The 19,774-nt window shown below is 43.2% G+C and overlaps 1 protein-coding gene across 1 annotated transcript in view; it reads right to left on the reverse strand.

Annotated features, from left to right (window-relative positions):
* The window catches only part of ttn.2 (titin, tandem duplicate 2), a 185,094-nt gene that overhangs the window by 50,080 nt on the left and 115,240 nt on the right, over positions 1-19,774 (reverse strand). The window contains exons 149-176 of the mRNA XM_070446281.1: positions 17,599-17,728; positions 17,135-17,434; positions 15,017-15,334; positions 14,509-14,805; positions 14,106-14,405; positions 13,694-14,008; positions 13,162-13,451; positions 12,865-13,015; positions 12,398-12,679; positions 11,901-12,203; positions 11,455-11,760; positions 11,049-11,330; positions 10,602-10,901; positions 10,100-10,405; positions 9,702-10,007; positions 9,321-9,602; positions 8,916-9,215; positions 8,497-8,790; positions 5,305-8,256; positions 4,657-5,196; positions 3,954-4,238; positions 3,469-3,768; positions 2,458-2,760; positions 2,075-2,350; positions 1,679-1,978; positions 871-1,173; positions 467-772; positions 17-304 (exon numbers count right to left, since the gene is read on the reverse strand). Coding sequence (XP_070302382.1) covers positions 17-304; positions 467-772; positions 871-1,173; positions 1,679-1,978; positions 2,075-2,350; positions 2,458-2,760; positions 3,469-3,768; positions 3,954-4,238; positions 4,657-5,196; positions 5,305-8,256; positions 8,497-8,790; positions 8,916-9,215; positions 9,321-9,602; positions 9,702-10,007; positions 10,100-10,405; positions 10,602-10,901; positions 11,049-11,330; positions 11,455-11,760; positions 11,901-12,203; positions 12,398-12,679; positions 12,865-13,015; positions 13,162-13,451; positions 13,694-14,008; positions 14,106-14,405; positions 14,509-14,805; positions 15,017-15,334; positions 17,135-17,434; positions 17,599-17,728 — 10,915 coding nt within the window. The remainder of the gene's footprint in view (positions 1-16; positions 305-466; positions 773-870; positions 1,174-1,678; positions 1,979-2,074; positions 2,351-2,457; positions 2,761-3,468; positions 3,769-3,953; positions 4,239-4,656; positions 5,197-5,304; positions 8,257-8,496; positions 8,791-8,915; positions 9,216-9,320; positions 9,603-9,701; positions 10,008-10,099; positions 10,406-10,601; positions 10,902-11,048; positions 11,331-11,454; positions 11,761-11,900; positions 12,204-12,397; positions 12,680-12,864; positions 13,016-13,161; positions 13,452-13,693; positions 14,009-14,105; positions 14,406-14,508; positions 14,806-15,016; positions 15,335-17,134; positions 17,435-17,598; positions 17,729-19,774) is intronic.

The following is a 19,774-nucleotide window of genomic DNA, read 5'->3' on the forward strand; positions in this document are numbered from 1 at the left end:
TTATAATTTCACATACCTAGAACCTTGAGCTTAATATTGGCGTATTTAGCGCCATTGGGATTTTCAGCTAGAATAGTGTACTCTCCAGACTCCTTCCTTGCAACAGAGAACAATTCCAGAATGTGTGTGTGTCTCTTCTGTGTCATCTTCATCCCATCAACCAGTTTCAATGGAACACCATCTCTCTTCCATGTAACCTTGGGCAGTGGTTTTCCAAACACTACTGCATCAAAGGAGACATTTTCTTCAGCCTTCACTATGATCATATTCTTCATGTCCACTCCCAGCTCGACCCTGGGGGGAACTGGAGAAACAAGAGAACATCACATCAAGTAAAAGGTCTGTGTTGACCATGCATCCACATTTATTTTGAATCATTTTGGGATTTAAAAAATTGCATTTAGTCATTAGATGGATAAAAAAAAAAAAAAGGTTTTGTCAATGTTCTGAAGGAGCAGTGCCTTACCATTCTCTGCAAACACTGGGATGGCATCTGAGATCTCAGAAGGCAAGCTGATGTTGATTGCTGACTTGGCGAAAACTCTGAAGTGATACTGGGCTCCCTCCTCCAGGCCAGTTACAACATAGTCTTCTGTTTTGACGTTCTGGCAGTTGGCATTGCAGCGAACCCATTTCTCTACTTCTTGACCAATCTTCATGTACTCCACATAGTACCCAATGAGCTTGCTACCTCCATCATTTTGGGGGCGAGTCCAAACAAGTGAAACAGTGCTYTTTGTCACATCCATTACCTCAGGTTTACCAGGTGGATCTAGAATAAGAAAATGACAACAGTTTTAATTGACAGATTGCAGATTTCAAAGCCAGTGAGGGACACGGTAAGCAGCACATCACATGCTCATAACTTACCGATGGGTGTTCTTGCTGTGACCCAGTCAGTCTGTTTGCTTGGTTTACCCTGGCCGGCCTTGTTGAGGGCAGACACCCTGAATGCATATTCCAGACCTTCCATTAAGCCTGTGCAGTTGTATTCAAGTCCGCGGACAACAGACTCATTTGCTCTTACCCAGAGAAGGCTGTTCCTCTCTTTACGCTCAATGCAGTATCCGGTAAGAGGACTGCCACCGTCAGTTGATGGGGTCTCGTAGGACAGAGACACTGCTTCACTCTTAACTTTCGTGATACACAGATTTCTGGGCTCGTCTGGGACATCTGGAATTAGAATATGGAGTTAGTTTGCAAGATTAACAAACATTTTGTAAAACAAATTTATTGTACATAATGTACATAAGAATATTGCCTAGATTTAATCAGATCAACGTTAACCGGCGACAGTAGACACCCGCATAACGAATGTTCTTGCGATGGGGGAGGTGGAACTGCATAGGTTCCATAATTAGGTTTTCTATCAACGAGGTGTAGATTACATCTCACATTCCAGTGTTTGAACTTGTAAACCAGGCTGCATGGGTTTGACTCCATGCAGCCAATGGCGATGTCCACTTTGGGTATAATACCAGGAGCGACTTGTGAAATTGACAGCTATAACACAGTTCCACTTTGGACACCGTCAAAACAACCACTATGCGGATGTTGGATAAAGCGGCTCTGATTGAATCGAGGCCTAGATTACTTAGAAAATCATAATTCATTGTACAATAGGCTTTTTTGGGGTGGTGGGGGGGACCATGCTTATACTTTGTCTTGTTTAACTCACCGAAGGGATATCTAGCGATACTTTTCTCTGAATAGATTGGCTCCGAGATGCCAAATCTGTTCTCAGCTCGGACACGGAAGCCATACTCCATTCCAGGGGTAAGCTTGCCAACTCTGTAGCTGGTTGTGGTGCATGAGCCAGAAGCTATGACCCAGTCTCCTCTGCTTACATCACACTTCTCAATGACGTAGTTAGTGATGTTGCTTCCACCATCCTCACTGGGTTGGTTCCACTGGAGTGTGCAGGCATCAATATCAAGCTCAACGATCTCCAGGGGAGCGTCAGGAGGCCCTGGTTTATCTGTGCGATGAAGACATGTACCAACAGCATCCATTTAGGCTATGCATTCTGGCAGTGTATTAGTCAACTATTTAGAGTTTCCTCAATAAAACTTACCCTGTACTATGACTCTAAGGATCTGGCTTATTTTGGCGGTGCTGTTCGCAGCAGAAAGACTGTAGTAACCACTGTCCTTTCTCGAGACGTCTTTCATGATGAGTGAAATGCAGTTTGGAGACTTTTGCACCATGAGACGATCAGATGTCAACAGATCATCGGCTCCTTGCCTCCATTTGCAGAATGGTGTAGGTTTTCCAGCCACAATAGCATCAATTCTCATTTTCTCTCCTGCCCTTACTGTGACAATATCAGGCATGATGATCTTTGGTGCCACTAAAAAAGAGAGGAAAATATGTTCTTAAAATGAGGACTTTTTTGAATACCAAACTAAATCCAGACAAGGTAATTCTGGGATTAAAAAATATATATTTGCGACTTACTCAGCTGCTCCTTGACYTCAAATACTCCCTCAGCTTCTCTTGCCAGACTGGTTCCAGCCACGTTTCTTGCTGCAACTCTGAACTTGTACTTTGTGCCCTCTTTAAGTCCAACAACTACAATGGTTAAGTCTTTAACAACGGAATATGGTGTCCATTTGTCTTCAGGTTCACCGTCCTTTTTGTAATCAACCATGTAGCCATTGATCTTAGCTCCACCATCCCTCAAAGGTTTCAGCCATCCCAGAGTGGCACTGTTCTTTGTCACTTCCAAGACTTCCATTTTCTTGGGTGGATCAGGTTCACCTGTTTTAAGAAACGTTTGACATTTATGTGAATCAAAATACAAAACAATAAAATCCACTAACACTATTGTTATGAATTTTATGAATAATGACTAAATGAGGTATACATTTAATATAGAACTATAACTAACAGAATTCTACCCTGTCATTGTATGATTGTATGAMATTTATTAGAATCCTACATCTATAAATCTGATGTGTGTAGTTTTAGTCAGAATTAGGACAAGGCCTTTTTGTTCCTTTTTAGTATGTAAGCAGGGTGCACGTGTGAGACAATGTATGAGATAAGAGGAGCTATCGACAGACAAGCTTTACTACTGTGTTCCTGTCAGGACATTCTGTCCCCACCCAGGGAGGGGAGAGACCTTGGSCTTGTAGTAGATTGAATAACAGGTGGCAGACAATGTATGAGAAGGAGACTTGTGAACTATATTGTCATTGTTTCTGAGAGGAGGGACATTTATGAYGAAATGTGAGGTATATAGACCAATGTACAGGAAATGATAAGCAGAGCTCTCGTAAATAAACCTGCTGACTAAGTAGACTGGCCTYTGTCTGTTTCGTTTTACTAAKAACCTTACAAATTCTTAGTAACAGACAGAGTATTTTAATTGAATTGTTTTGGTTGGTTAATGAATTGGTCAAAATTCTCCTAACAACTATCCACTATTTAATTACAATATTAGGTATACTGTAAAAGTGCACTTACTTATAGGATCAGATGTCAGATAAGCTTTTGGAGAGTCTTTAGGAACACCAATGCCATATTTATTGACTGCCATAACTCTAAAGTAGTAGTCACAGCCAGGTGTGAGGCCGGTGACTTTGAAGCTTGTTTTCTTCAAATCGTTGATACAATTTGACCAAGTCTTCTTGTCGAGTTCACGTTTCTCAACGATGTAGTTCTCGATTTGGCAGCCACCATCGTTATCYGGAGGGAGCCAAGACAGCTGACAACCGATGCTTGTCACATCACAGACCTCAAATCCTCCAACAGGTCCAGGAGTATCTGTTCAACAAATGTAACATCAATATTAGATACAGTCCATATAACAGTACAAACAATGCTACTGTAACAACATTAATTTGACATTGTTAAGAATGTTTTCTTGTTTAAAGTCTTTCACAGTGAATAGTGCTCTGTCATATTGCGGACTGCCATAAAAAGTGAAAAGATACACCTCAGTGACTTACCCAATACTTTAACGCGCACAAATATAGCTTTCTCCCCAGCGGAGTTGGAGAGTGTCAGAGAGTATTTGCCGGAGTCTTCCCGAGTGCTCTCAGGGATCACAAGGAAGGACATAGTATCAATCTGATCCACGTGCCCTCTCCTGACTACATTATCAACACCAAGCTTCTTCCAGGTGACTTTGGGGGATGGTCTTCCTCTGATAGTAGCGAAGAGCCTGATGGGGCAGCCTGCTCTAACAGTGAAGCCCTTCCTGAGACTTGCATCCAAGTCGATCTCTGGTGCCTCTGTAAGTGGGTAAGATAACGGGGAGAACATACATCAGACATTGAGAGATCATTATAAAATATTAGCTATTAGCTACAGTTCTATATCAACTGGATGTGTTCTCGTCTAGGCCTATATTTAAGCAATAAGGCCCGAGGGGATGTGGTATATGGCCAATATAACACGGCYAAGGGCTGCTCTTACGCATTGTGCAATATGGAATGCCTGGATAAAGCCCTTAGCTGTGGTATATTGGCCATATACCACAAACCCCCGAGGTGCCTTATTGCTATTATAAACTGGTTACCAACGTAATTAGAGCAGTGAAAATAAACATTTTGTCATACCAGGGGGAAACGGTCTGATATACCTCGGCTATCAGCCAATCAGCATTCAGGGTTCGAACCACCCATTTTATTAAAATAAGTATTTACTTACCGAGGACCTCCTTGGGGTTGACGGCCTCTTTGAGTGTAGCGGGACGGCCCCAGCCGACCTGGTTCTGTGCAGAGACTCTGAATTCATACATCTGCTTCTCATTCAAGTTTGGAATGGTGAATTCTGTGTGCACCAGCACACCAGCACCGGTGTTGCACTTCTTCCAGCCCTCTTCTTTCTTCTTACGTTTAGCTTCAGCTTTAGCTTTAGCTGCAACTGCAGCAGCTTCATCCTCAGAGTCCTCTTCATATTGTTTCTCACCTTCTCCTGTTACTGCTGCTTCAGGCTTAGCTTCAGCTTCACCTTCAGGCTCGGCTTCACCTACAGGCTTAGCTTCCTCTGCAGGTTTAGCTTTAGGCACAGCTTCAGGAACAGCTTCAGCTTCAACCACTTCAGGTTTAGGCTCAGGTTTGTCTCTCATTTCAACCATGTAACCAATGATAGGAGCACCTCCATCATAGATAGGCTTGGCCCACCCAAGAGTAATGGACGTCTTGGTGCTGTCAATCACCTTGAAACTGCCTGGAGGACCAGGAGCCTCTGGAATCAAGGAAAACAAAATGTCTGCATGTTAGTACAACCAACAGAGAAAAATCATAACCAATAATAATAATAATACAATATCACAAAAATGCATAAATTATGTACCAATTGGATCTTTGGCTGCTACTGGTCTGCATGGTTTGCTTGGCTCTCCCAGTCCGACTTCATTTTCAGCCTTGACACGGAACTGATACTCGTGGTTGGGAATCAAGTTGCTGACTTTCATGCGTCTCTCAGAGATGGTACTCTTTGTGCATGGCACCCATTTGACAGCGCGCTTTTCTTTCCTTTCCAGGATATAACCAGTGATAGACTTTCCACCATCATTCTCTGGTGGGGCCCATACGACTGTCATCTCCTCTTTGCCAATCTTGGTGATCTCTGGTGATTCTGGTGGTCCAGGTCTGTTGAACTGAGTCCTAGCTGTGACGGGTTTGCTCTCCACTGCAGGACCTGTCCCCATCTTGTTTTCTGCTCTGATGCGGAAGATGTACTCATTTCCTTCTACTAGTCGGGTRACATTGCAATAGTTGGTGACAAGTGAAGCAGAGTATGTGGACCAGACCATTCTTCTTGTCTCACATTTCTCAATGATATAGCTATCAACTTCACATCCACCTTCATCTTCTGGGAGATCCCATGCAACTCTACATTTGTCTACTCCGATTCCAGACACCTTCACGTCTCTCACAGGCCCTGGGACATCCAAGACATTGACAATTGCGTATCCAGTGAAGGTTCCAGCAGAGTTTGTGGCGGTGATGACATATTTTCCGGTGTCTGTGCGTTTAGATTTGGTCATAAGAAATTTAGAATAATCTGTGCCCGTTTCAACACTAACTCTAGGGTTATCTCCTGTGGCCTTGTCCTTCACCCACTTCACCTCTGGTTGAGGCTTTCCTCTGAGTCCAGCCTCAATTCTGATAGACTCTCCAGCTTTAACCACAAGGGCTCCAGCTAACTTTATATCAAGCACTGGTTTCTGGATCTCCTCTCTGACAAGAACATCACCAGTCTTCACCCAGTCACTTTCTCCACCTTCATTGCATGTCTGCACTCTGAACTGATAGGTTTGTTTTTCCACACACTTGTCAGCCATGAAGAATGTATTCGTAATCAGATCCTCATGTAATGGCACCCATTCTTCCGCTCCCAATTTGCTCTCCAAAGCGTAGCCAATGTTGGGGCTTCCACCGTCATAGTCTGGCCTCCTCCATTTCAAGAAGACGAAGTTCTTACCGACGTCAGTTACCCGGAAGTTCTCTGGCTCACCAGGCTTGTTAATGGGATCGATGGCAAGCGTTGGTTGTTTTGTCTCAACTGTGGGCCCAGGGCCGCATTTGTTCACAGCACAAACACGGAAGAGATACTCRTGGCCCTCCATGAGTTTGGCTTTAACCATGCGGTTAGTGCAGTCAGATGAGATCATTGACCAAAGCCTCACACTGGGTTCACGGCACTCAACAATGTAGTTTGTAATCTCAGAGCCTCCGTTGTCCACAGGGTTCTCCCAGGACACCATACAGGAGTCTCTGGTCACATAGGTGGCCTTCAGATTCTGACAGTGTCCAGGTCTATCCAACACATTCACAGTTATCGTAGCTTTGGCTTCACCACTGTAGTTGTTAGCCTTCAAAACATACTTTCCATGGTCTGCTCTGGTTGCCTCTTTGATTCTCAGTTGAACAACAGGCAAGTTCTGAGTTAGTGTTGTGCGCTTGGCAGTTTCCAAAACGTCATCACCCTTTTTCCAGATAATCTCTGGGTCAGGTCTGGCTTTCACGTAACCGATGATGTTGATGTTATGTCCAACACGGACAGTCAAACGCTCACGGCTTGTAGCATCCATCTCAATCTCTGGAGGTATCATGATGTCTTTGGCAACCACCGATTTAGGGCATTCTCTAGGCTCTCCAACTCCAATCATATTTACAGCACTAACGCGGAACCTGTACTCTGAGTGTTCTTCAAGGCCTTTAACTCTGTAAGCACACTGCTTAATGTGACCATCCTTGTTGATGATCACCCATTCTCCGCCAGCTTTTTGCATTTCAATAATGTAGCCCATGATTGGACTGCCTCCATCTTTGTTGGGTTTAATCCAGACTAGGTCTGCATTTTCTTTACTGTAGTCCTTGATTCTGGGGTTAACTGGAGGTCCAGGAGCTGTGATTTGACGACAGGGTTTTGCTGGGTCTGATATGGCAGAAGGTCCACTGAAACCAGCAATGTTTTCAGCGAAAACTCTAAACTCATACTCATTTCCCTCAAAGAGACCAAGTACTCTGATTCTGAGATCCTTACAGGGTGTCGTGTTGACACGGATCCATTTWCCGCCYTTRTGTYTACGCTCAACKATATATCCAGTGATTTGACTGCCTCCATCAAATAATGGCATGGTCCACCCAACAGTGAGAGCATCTTCTGCAATGTCTGATGTGTTTGGTTTGCCTGGATGGCCAGGGGCTTCAAACGTGTGTTGGGCAACGGTTGGTGCACTTTCAAGAGGAGCGCCGATACCCATTTTGTTCTCTGCACGGATACGCACAACATATTCAACACCGCTCTGCAAACGAGAGATCTTAAGCTTTGTAGCTGTGCTACCAGAGCTCACACCTCCCCAGGTTTCCTTCTTAGCCTCTCTCTTCTCAACAATGTAACCTGTTACAGGGCTTCCACCATCATCCTTTGGAGAACGCCAGTCAATAAGCATGTACTCAGGAGTAACCTCAAGGACATTGATTGGTCCAATGGGAGCAGCGGGCACATCAAGAACGGTCACATTCAAAGCCAGAGTCTTGGTTCCTGCAGGGTTGGAAACTGTGAGAATATAGGTTCCACTGTTGGTTCTCATACACTCATTGATGCTGAGAACTGTTGAATAGTTGTCACTCTCAATCTTAACTGAGCCTTCGGGTACAATTTCTGCTCCGTCAATGGACCATTTGGCAGTAGGCGCAGGGATGCCTCTCATGATAGCAGGGAGTCTGATTGTGCTTCCACATTTCACAATGATCCCTTCGATCAGCTTGGCCTCAACTTCAACGATTGGAGCCACTGTGAAAAGATGGAGAAGAAGATGTAGGTTAATTGTTATAATGTGTTTGATGATGGCAATTATGTTGTCTACAAATCAATACATATATGGGCGGTTTCCTGGACACAGATTAAGTTTAGTCCTGTAATAAGAATCACTTTCAATGGAGAATCTCTATTAAACTTGCTTTTTAGTATACAACTAGGATTAATCTCTGTTGGAGAAACCAAACCATTAAGTAAATATATAGCAAATCTCACCAAGCTTCTCCTGGCAGAGGACGGGGACAGTGGTGTCTGGTCTACTCAGTCCGATAGCGTTCTCCGCTCTCACACGGAATCTGTAAGTCTTTCCTTCCTCGAGGCCAGTGATGTGGCTCTCAGGGATGCTGACGGTGTTCCATTCATCCCACTCTCTCTCTCCTTCCTCTTGGTACTCAACCAGGAAACCTATGATGTTGCTACCTCCGTTGCGGTCAGGCCAGTTCCACACAAGCCAGACCTCCGTCTTGTCGACATCTACATGGTGCAAGTCCTTTGGTGGACCAGGTGGGACTGAAAATAGACCACACATTAGATGAGATGCGATTAGATTACAGATATCAAGTTAGTTATCAAGATACCACGTACATAACAATACACCCGTAGGTCTTAATGTATTTGGTTTGATTGATACTCACACAGTGGATTCATGGCTTTGACGGCTTTGGTTGTTTCAATGTATTCACTTCTGCCGAACTGATTCTCAGCAGCAACGCGGAACAAATACGATGTTCCTTCCATCAAGTGCTTGGCCATCATGCTTCGTTTCTTAGACGAAGAGCACACTGGCACCCACTGTGCGGCTGCCACATCTTTCTTCTCCACAACAAAGTTGGTAATACGTGCTCCTCCATTGTCCTCAGGGTCTTTCCAGGAGAGATAGGCTGAATCGCTTCTCACCTCTGAAACCCTCAGGTGCTGGATTGGACCAGGTTTGTCTAATAGAGTAAAGAATAACATAATTATAGCAACCCAGCATGCTAAGCACTACACATCTGTCTTCCTTAATTTCTGACAGAAATTATGAACGAAAAATTCCTTACCAAGGACAAGGACTGTGCATGTGGCAGTCCTTGATCCAGATGAGTTTTCTATGTTCAGAGTGTAGTCGCCACAGTCAGAACGGGCACAGTAGCGCATCTCCAATTTAGATCCTAATGGATTGACCTCAATTTCAGCTCTTGTGGGGACGTCTTTATCGTTCTTCTTCCATGTGACTTTTGGGAATGGAATTCCCTTGATTCCAGCAACCAGATTGATATGGGTTCCRGCCATGGCTTTCAACTCACGAGGCATACCCAGTTCAACATCCAACTCAGGAGGTTCTTTTGGGGATAGAAAAACAATAGGTGTTATAATTCATTTGTTTATTTCAATGATAATAAATTACCCAAATTATGAAAACAAATGTAATATCATTTTACCAAATCTGTCTTCTGCCTTCACTGGATCTGTGGTGTATGCGGGTTCAGATTCACCAGCGAAGTTCACAGCAGTAACTCTGAATTTGTAATATTCTCCCTCTTCCAGGTTAATGACCTTGAACTTGGTTTCTTGGCAGGAATCAGGAGTCTGATTCACTTTTTGCCACTCCTCTCCAGCTTTACTGAACTCAACGAGATAGCCAAAGATCTTTCCCCTGCCACAGTCTTTTGGTGGCTGCCAAGATAGTGAGACAGACTCCTTTGTCCAATCCACAGCTTCTGGCAGAACGGGGGGGCTTGGAAGCACTGAGGGAAGAAACAGTTGAATAAATTAGATCACATTTTTAAAGCTGTGAAATCTTGTAAAGAATGAATTAACTTTGCGCAAAGTCACTTACCAATTGGATCTTTGGCGAAGATGGGCTTTGATGGAGGGCTGGGGTCACCCAGACCCACAACGTTCTCAGCCATGACACGGAACTCATATTCACAGCCCTTGAGGAGGTCTGGAACAAAGTACTCTACTTTGGGGAAGATGCGGTCTTTTCCGGATGCGCGAGTCCATCTGTTAGCCATGGTCTCCTTCCTCTCAATGACGTAGCCAGTGATGGGCTTGCCACCATCCGCAGGTGGTTCCCAAGTGAGGAGGGCTTGATCCTTATAGATCTCCTTCACAATGGGCTGTTTGGGTGCATCTGGCACCTCTGTAATGGGAGAACGAATTGATCTGATCAGTTGTAGCAAAATGCATTCATGACAAAAGATAGTATGGTTGCATCTTAAATTGCACCCAATTCCTTACATAGTGCACTTCTTTTGACCAGAGCCCTATGGGTGCACCATATAGGGAATAGGGTGGCATTATGGATGTAACTTATATTTTCCCAGTATGTATCTTACTGAAGACATCCTTAGCCTTGGTCTCGGCAGACAGCAGTGGGTTGCTGACACCGTGGATGTTCACAGCACAAATTCTGATGATGTACTCTCTGCCCTCAATCAGCTTAGGAACTTTGCATGTTGTCCTGGTGCAAGCTGTTGTCACTGGCATCCAGAGGTCTCTGTTTGTGTCTCTCTTCTCAATGGTGTAGTTGGAGATGGCACATCCACCATCGTCCAGAGGAGGGTTCCAGGAAATCACCATGTGGTTCCTGTAGACCTCATTGAAGACCACTGGGCCCTCTGGAGGCTGGGGGCGATCTGAGGGAAAATAATAGCATTTAATAATTAATAATCTATTAGATATGGATCAGTCAATAATCAAACATATTTTGATTATAAGGGTTAATGAAGAGTGACATTAGGTCTGTCAACTAAGAACAACAAAGAACACCCTCACCAACTTACCAACAACAGTGAGACTGCAGATTCCTTTACGTAAGCCGACAATGTTCTCCACAACCACCTGGTATCTGCCGCTGTGTTCGCGTTTAGCCTTGGGCATAGCCAAGCACAGTGTTTTACTAGTGTTGGTCATTGTGACCTCCTCATCTGCTTTCAACTCTTCCTCGTTCTTTGTCCATGTTATTGTAGGTGCTGGCTTTCCAGTGAAGCGGCCTTGGAGGGTGCACACGTCTCCCACACGCACAACCGGTCTGTCACGGAAGTCCAAGTCGATCGTTGGGGGCTCTGAGGATGGAAGAACAAAGAAGTGATGTTTTCCATTATTTTTTTACTTTATAAAAACAAATAACATTCACCAATATATTTATAAAGATTTAGAATGACTATCTAACCCTTATTCAACACGTACCAAGTTCTTCCTTGACCTGGATTGGCTTGGTGCAGAAAGAGTGCTTTCCCTGACCAATCACGTTGACAGCACTGACACGGAATTCATAGGTGGAATTCTCTTTGAGACCTCCCTTTGTGAACTTCCTATCCATCAGCGTGTCATCAGTATCGATCTTATTGAAGTTATCCTTTCCAATCAGACGAGCTTCAAGCACATAACGTGTAACCTCAGAACCACCATCGTACTTAGGTGGTCTCCAGGCCAAACTGATGGAGTCTTTGGTGATGGCTGTGATTTCTAGATCCTCAGGACGCTCAGGAACAGCTAGCATGGAAAAAGGACACAAACATCCCATCAGGCCCAATGGAATATTATAAATAATTGCTGGATTTGTATACACTTACGTTACATTTTTGTAACAGCAAATTAAAATGCTGTCATTCGGGTATTAGGCAGGAACTCACAAATAGGGTCTTTGATGAGAACTGGTCGTTCTGATTCAAAAAATGGACCCATTCCGATGATATTCTCAGCTGCGATTCTAAAGAAATATCCTTTTCCGTCGATGAGACCCTGGACCACAGCATTGTGCCTGGTGACCGTGTAAGAGACCGCTGTCCAGCCCATGCGGTCAGACTCTCTCTTCTCAATTATGTAGTTGGTGATGGCTGAGCCACCGTCGTCTTCAGGGGAGTACCAGGTCAACTTGCAAGAGTCAATGGTGAGGTTCACACCAGAGAACGGCTGACCAACTGGGCCGGGAACATCTGAGAAACACACGTGAAACAAGTTTTCAATACCATTCAACTCCTGGGCCTGTATTCACAAAGCGTCTCAGAGTAGGAGTGCTGATCCTGGATCAGCTCTCCTACGCCGAGAAACTTGATACATACTGCCCCGGATATCTCCTGAGGTATAGTGAAGTTTACCAACGAGAAGAAGAAGTAAAGTTGTTTCTTACCCAACACCTCCACAATGACAGCCTTCTTCCTTTCCCCTCCTTCATTCTTTGCAATAAGGGTGTATATACCCTGGTGATGGCGTCTGCAGTTTTTGATAACCAGAGCAGAGCTGATTGACGTGATTTCAACCTTAGCCTCTGCTGGTAGAGGCTGGTCATCTCTGTTCCATGTGATCTCTGGTGCAGGCTTGCCTGACACGTAGGCCAGGAGGCGGATGGTACCACCGGCATGGACTACAATCTTCTCCTTCACTGAGGCATCCAAGTCCACTTCAGGGGCAACTAAAATAACAAGTGTGTGTTGGTTTAAGATGGCATACACTCTGTCTACAACCCAACTGCCACCCTATTCCCTATGTAGTGCACTATACAGGGAATAGGGTGTCATTTGGGACAGAGGCCCTATCATGGACCTAACAAATGGATAATCAATCTGTATATCATATCATAGTTGTCTTGTCTCTTACTTGTTCTGTCCTTGCATTCAATCACTTCGGCCACTTGACCGGGCTCACCGACGCCAGCAGCRTTCACTGCCCTCACTCTGAACTTGTACCTTCCCAGCTCTTTCAGTCCAGACACAACAAACTTAGTGCCTCTAATCTCCTTGTCTTTAGCCTGAAGTAGGGAAAACAAAAGTATCACAAACATTCAGATACTCTTAATTTGATGTTATTTAAATTAATTTACCAGGTTGTCYCATTAAGATCAAAAGTGTTTGAGAAAGAATACTTTTGAGAAATGATTTGAGTAAATGTAATTACCTTTTCCCATCCGTCTTTTATCACTACTACCTTTTCTTCTTCTTCTGATTCTGATATTTCATTTCCATCTTCGTCGAATATGATTTTCTTAACCTTTTTCGCTTTTACTACTACTTTGTCTGCTTCCGCTGCCTTCTGTTTTTCAATTTCTGCTTCTTTTTCCTCGTTTATGTATTCAACAAAGTAACCAGTGACCTTAGATCCACCATCAATCAAAGGTGGGATCCACTCCAGATCCACTGTTGACTTGGTCCAGTCTGTTACTTTGGGGGTTGGGGGACCGGGAAGAGCTACACACAAACAAGATGACATTTACAATGTCAGAAGGCCAAACAAATAGAAACAACATAGCTATGTAACAAATAGAAAATAGAAAAAGAACCCTCCCCATGTAAGAAAAACTGTATTTATGCATCTCAAATGTCACCATATTCCCTATATAGTCCACTACTTTTGACCAGGSCCCTATAGTGCACTAAATAGGCCAGAAATAKGGTGCCATTTGGGACGCACAGTATATATGTTAACTTACTAATAGGGTCTCTTGAAAGAACAGGATCCGATGGGACACTAGGAAGTCCCATGCCAGCTGCGTTGATTGCGGTCACACGGAACTGGTAGATTGCTCCCTCCTGCAGACCAGTGATCTCATACTCCTGACCCAGRGGCATGACCCTGATGGGGGCGCGGTTCACTTTGGTCCAGCGCTTAGCCGTCGTCTCTTTACGCTCCAGCCAGTAACCACTAACTGGAGATCCACCATCGTATTTTGGCTCGTCCCAGATGATCACCATTGACTCAAGAGTCACGTCTTCCACTATGGGCTTCTCAACTTGGCCAGGGACAGCTGTTGAGAGGAACAATAAAAAAATTGGTTATAAGAAATATATCCACAGTGACATTGACTTAGAAATGCTGATAATACAATTGTACATTCAACTTACTGAACAGATTCCTTGCTTTCTCAGGTTCGCTGTACAGCGGTGGTCCAACTCCATATTTGTTCTGAGCCATGACACGGAACTCATACTCATGGCCCTCAGTCAGCCTCTGAACTGTATACAGGCCTTCTTTGGGGTCGTCGGAAACGTGCACCCATGACTTTCTGTTTTCCTCACGCTTCTCAACGACGTAGTTTGTAACCTTGGAGCCACCGTCATCTCTAGGTGGTTTCCATGCAAGTGTTATCCTCTCGGCAAACACCTCTTTGAATTCGATTGGCCCGACAGGTACGCCAGGTCGTCCTGAGTTGAGGAAGAAAAGGAGCCAATGGTGTCATATTACAACACAATCAAGCAGACTAAACAAACAGAAAGAAATAAAGAAATTCAGAGAGAGATTCCTCACCTAGAACAGTGAGTTTGATTTCCTTAGATGCTTTGCCCAGACTGTTGCTAGCAGTGATAGTGTACAGGGAGCTGTCGTCTCTCTTGGACTGCTGGATCAGCAGCGTACATTTGTTATCAACGACCAGCTTGTTGACATGCTGATCATATTGCACTACACCTTTGTCTTCAGGCTTGGCAATGGGAGCCTTCTGCCATACGAGGGAGGGGAATGGACAGCCATGGATCCTAGCCACAATATGGACRTCTAGTCCCTCTTCACCTTCCATCTGTTCCTTCAGTTCAATGGTTGGAGCACCTAAACAATGGAGGATTGAGTCAGTACAAGTCAATCAAAGTGTTTTTTCTTCTCTCATTTAGAAGCATTTACAATAGCATACATGTGCTGTCCCCCTGAAGAACGCACTTTCCCCCGAAATGTTGGTGTTTTATGCCCATTCAATCTGAGCATATTTTATTCTTTCTTTATTTAACTTTCATACTTTTTCTTAACTGTACTTTTCACTCACATGTCTGGTCCTTGATAATGATTGGTCCAGCGGTAGCAGATGGTCTGCTTGGGCCGGCCTCGTTCACAGCCTTGACRCGGAACTCATACTCTCCTCCATTTTTAAGATCTTCAATGATGAAGATGGTTTCCTCAACATTACGCTTGTTACACTGCTTCCACGTCTCTTTCTCCGGGCCGCTRGTGTCCCAGCTCAGGCGCTCAATGATGTAGTGCGTCACAGGAGAACCACCATTGTTCTTAGGTGGCACCCATGTCAGGGTCACTGTATCCTTGGTTACCAGATTGATCTTGACATGGGTTGGGGGATCAGGTATGTCTGATAATGGGAATAAAGAATGGGAACTTATTAGTAAGGTGTACACTTTGTAACCTACATTTCACAAAATGTTATGTGTACATACCCACATAAAAAATACTATAGTAGACAACTATAGTATTCACTGTAGTGTTTTTGTAGACTTTAGTGTAGTATTCACTGTAGGGGTTTTGCAAAAATGGAACTGGAACTGTAGTGTACTGCTGTATTTACAGTTAACTATAGTATAAATACTGTAGTAAAATAAAACTGTAGTAAAACTGTAGTAAAACTGTAGTATATACTATAGTAATTAATGTTGTGTTTTTGCGGACTGTAGTATACCGTAGTATTTACTGTAGTGTTTTTGCGGACTGCAGTGTACCATAGTATTTATTGTAGTGTTTTTGCAGACATTTCTGTAGTATTTACTATAGTGTTTTTGTTTTATTATCTTCGACATAGAAGTAGAGGCTTTCTCCTTGAGGAAACCTGAAGAAAATACTAAAATAGCATTTTAATAGCAAAACCTACAGAAAAGGCAGATTAAATACTGTAGTATTTACTATAGTTTAAAATGTGTAGTGTTTTTGCGGACTGTAATGTCATTGCAGACATTACTGTAGTATTTACTACAGTGTTTTTTTGAGGATAATCTGTAGTATTTACTATAGTATTGTTGGATTCTAGCTTGAAATATACTTATTCATGTTACCATACTATAGCTTATTGATTAGTTTACATGTATAATGAATGTATATGTTGGGGTCAATGGAGGGTGGATAAGAACTAGGTGTATAGAAAGTTGCTGAATGAGGAAGGGGAAGTGCAGAAAGTGGTATTGTTAAATCTAATGGCTCCTAAGGAGCGAGGAAATGGGCAACAGTATGGTTTCAGTTACTGATAAGGWAGGACAGTCGCGGATTCGGGAGGAGCGAGGAATTCGGCCCGATGTCTGGTCGATTGAAGTGAGAAGGAACAGTCCTATCCCACACACATATATTTCCACGCCCATGAAGGTTCTAGCGGGAGGTGGGSCCATGACTACATCAGTGAGAGGGACCAATTATGTTCCTGACTAGCAACAGAGATGTATTGGCTATCTAGATGTGCAAGGAGTTGACTCCTCCTAGTAGGAGGGTATAAATATATCTGCTTGTGTAAATATGTCTTTGTCTTTGCAGCTGTTTGACACATTGGGGGAATAAACTTGGTTTGAGCTTTTCCTAGTCATCCGTTTGAGTTTTAACTCTGTTTGTTTARAGCCTACAGTATAATACAACATTCTATAGTAAGTACTACACATGATAGAGAGATACTACAGTGTTATACATTATACATTTTACTGCAGTTTACTATATAATTCTATAGTAAGTACTGTAGTRTTCTATAGCAAACTGTAGTATTTGTTCATGTGGGTATTATCATTACTACTGTATATATAGTGGTTAGGATTTGGCGCTCTCACCGCCGCTGCCCGGGATCAATTCCCGGTCAGGGAGCAGACAATTTTGTTGCGGCAGGTAGCCTAGTGGTTAGAGCGTTGGGCCAATAACCGAAAGGTTGCTGGATCGAATCTCCGAGCTGACAAGGTAAAAATCTGTCGTTCGGCCTCTGAACAAGGCAGTTAACCCACTGTTCCCCGGTAGCCCATCATTGTAAATAAGAATTTGTTCTCAACTGACTTGCCTAGTTAAATAAATAAAAATATGCCATTTAGCAAATAMTTTTATTCCAAAGTGACTTACATGAGTAAGTACATATTTCGTACATATAAATATGAGTACATATTTATTTGTTAGTAATTAATTTGTGACTTACAGATGGGGTCTCTTGCCCTTGCAGGCTCAGTGGTCTCAGTGAAAGGTCCCATTCCCAGACGGTTCTCTGCCCGCACACGGAACACATACTCCTGTCCCTCCAGCAGTCCCTCCACAACGTAGGCCTGGCTGAAACAGCACTGGTTTACTATGGTCCAGGCCTTTCCTGTCACATTCTTCTTCTCAATGAAGTAACTCTTGATCCTCTCGCCACCGTCGTTAGCAGGCAGTTTCCAGATCAGCCTCATGGTAGCTCTGGTGATGTCAGTCACTTTGAGCTCTCGAGGAGCACCAGGCACGTCTGAAAACAGATGTCAAACAGACGTTAATATGTGTTGGGTTTCTCATAAATGTTTCATGTCCTAAACAACAATATACTTTTTGATATGAGCCTCCTTTYGTATTTTTCCTGGCTTTGCACGTACCCATCCTTTCCTTCATTAATTGCTTTTATACTGCACTTACCGAGAACATTGACTCTGACGTTGACATGTTTCTGTCCAGCCTTGTTCTTGGCTGTGATGGTGTATCTTCCAGAGTGGGTCCTCAAGCACACAGGTACAGTGATGTTTGAGGTAGTATCAGTAGATTCAATCTAAACAAAGGAAATTAAGTCATTAGTCCTGGTGAGAAAGATCAAATCAGGACATTTATACATCTTGGTCAGACAATGTGATTATTTTACTACTTATAACAAGGAGTTAGTGTTAGTCCTTTCACCTTGATGCATGGTAGCAGTACAATGCCTTATAACAAGGGTTATGTGTTACATCCTTTCACCTTGATGCATGGTAGCAGTACAATTCTTATAACAAGGTTTATGTGTTACACCTTTCACCTTGATGCATGGTAGCAGTACAATGCTTATAACAAGGGTTATGTGTACGTCCTTTCACCTTGATGCATGGTAGCTGTACAATGCCTTATAACAAGGTTATGTGTTACGTCCTTTCACCTTGATGCATGGTAGCTGTACAATGCCTTATACAAGGGTTATGTGTTACGTCCTTTCACTTTGATGCATGGTAGCTGTACAATGCCTTATAACAAGGGTTATGTGTTTCGTCCTTTCACCTTGATGCATGGTAGCTGTACAATGCCTTATAAAAAGGTTATGTGTTACGTCCTTTCACCTTGATGCATGGTAGCTGTACAATGCCTTATAACAAGGGTTATGTGTTACGTCCTTTCACCTTGATGCATGGTAGCTGTACAATGCCTTATAACAAGGGTTATGTGTTACGTCCTTTCACCTTGATGCATGGTAGCTGTACAATGCCTTATAACAAGGGTTATGTGTTACGTCCTTTCACCTTGATGCATGGTAGCTGTACAATGCCTTATAACAAGTTATGTGTTACGTCCTTTCACCTTGATGCATGGTAGCTGTACAATGCCTTATAACAAGGGTTATGTGTTACGTCCTTTCACATTGATGCATGGTAGCTGTATCTGGACAGTTTATCTCAATCTCTTCATTCAAAGACTCAATCATGGACACTCTTATTGACAGTTTTGGCTGCTTTGCGTGATGTATTGTTGTCTCTAACTTCTTGTCCTTTGTGCTGCTACCATGGTGTTTTGCTACCATGTTGTTGTCATGTTGTGTTTGCTACCATGTTTGTCATTTTGTGTTGCTACCATGTTGTTGTCATGTTGTGTTGCTACATGTTGTTGCTACCATGGTGTTGTCATGTTGTGTTGCTACCATGCTGTTGTCATGTTGTGTTGCTACCATGCTTTGTCATGTTGTGTTGCTACCATCCAGCTGTTTTTCATGTTGTGTTGCTACCATGCTGTTGTCATGTTGTGTTTGCTACCATGCTGTTGTCATGTTGTGTTGCTTTACCATGCTGTTGTCATGTTGTGTTGCTACCATGCTGTTGTCATGTTGTGTTGCTACCATGCTGTTGCATGTTTGTGTTTCTACCATGCTGTTGTCATGTTGTGTTCTACCATGCTGTTGTCATGTTGTGTTGCTACCATGCTGTTGTCATGTTGTGTTGCTACCATGCTGTTGTCATGTTGTGTTGCTACCATGCTGTTGTCATGTTGTGTTGCTACCATGTTGTTGTCATGTTGTGTTGCTACCATGTTGTTGTCATGTTGTGTTGCTACCATGCTGTTGTCTTTGGTCTCTATTTATGTGATGTGTGTTTTGTCTTATATTTATATGTTTTTTATTTTTTTAAATGTAAATCATCATCCCATCCTCCGTCCCTGGAGGTCTTTGCCTTTTGGTACGCCATCATTGTAAATAAGAATTTGTTCTTAACTCACTTGCCTAGTTAAATAAAGGTTAAATAAAAATACATCAGATAAATAAATAAATCTGTACTATGCATGTCAATCTCGTCTGGCTCAAAGTGGAGGAGAGATTGACTTCATCACTACTTGTATTTGTGAGAGGTATTGACATGTTGAATGCACCGAACTGTCTGTTTGAACTACTGGCACACAGCTCGGACACCCATGCATACCCGACAAGACATGCCACCAGAGGTCTCTTCACAGTCCCCAAGTCCAGAACAGACTATGGGAGGTGCACACAGTACTACATAGAGCCATGACTACATGGAACTTTATTCCACATCAAGTAACTGATGCAAGCAGTAAAAATAGATTTAAAAAACAGATAAAA

Source organism: Salvelinus sp. IW2-2015, linkage group LG2 (assembly GCF_002910315.2).
Source record: "Salvelinus sp. IW2-2015 linkage group LG2, ASM291031v2, whole genome shotgun sequence".
Classification (NCBI taxonomy): domain Eukaryota; kingdom Metazoa; phylum Chordata; class Actinopteri; order Salmoniformes; family Salmonidae; genus Salvelinus; species Salvelinus sp. IW2-2015.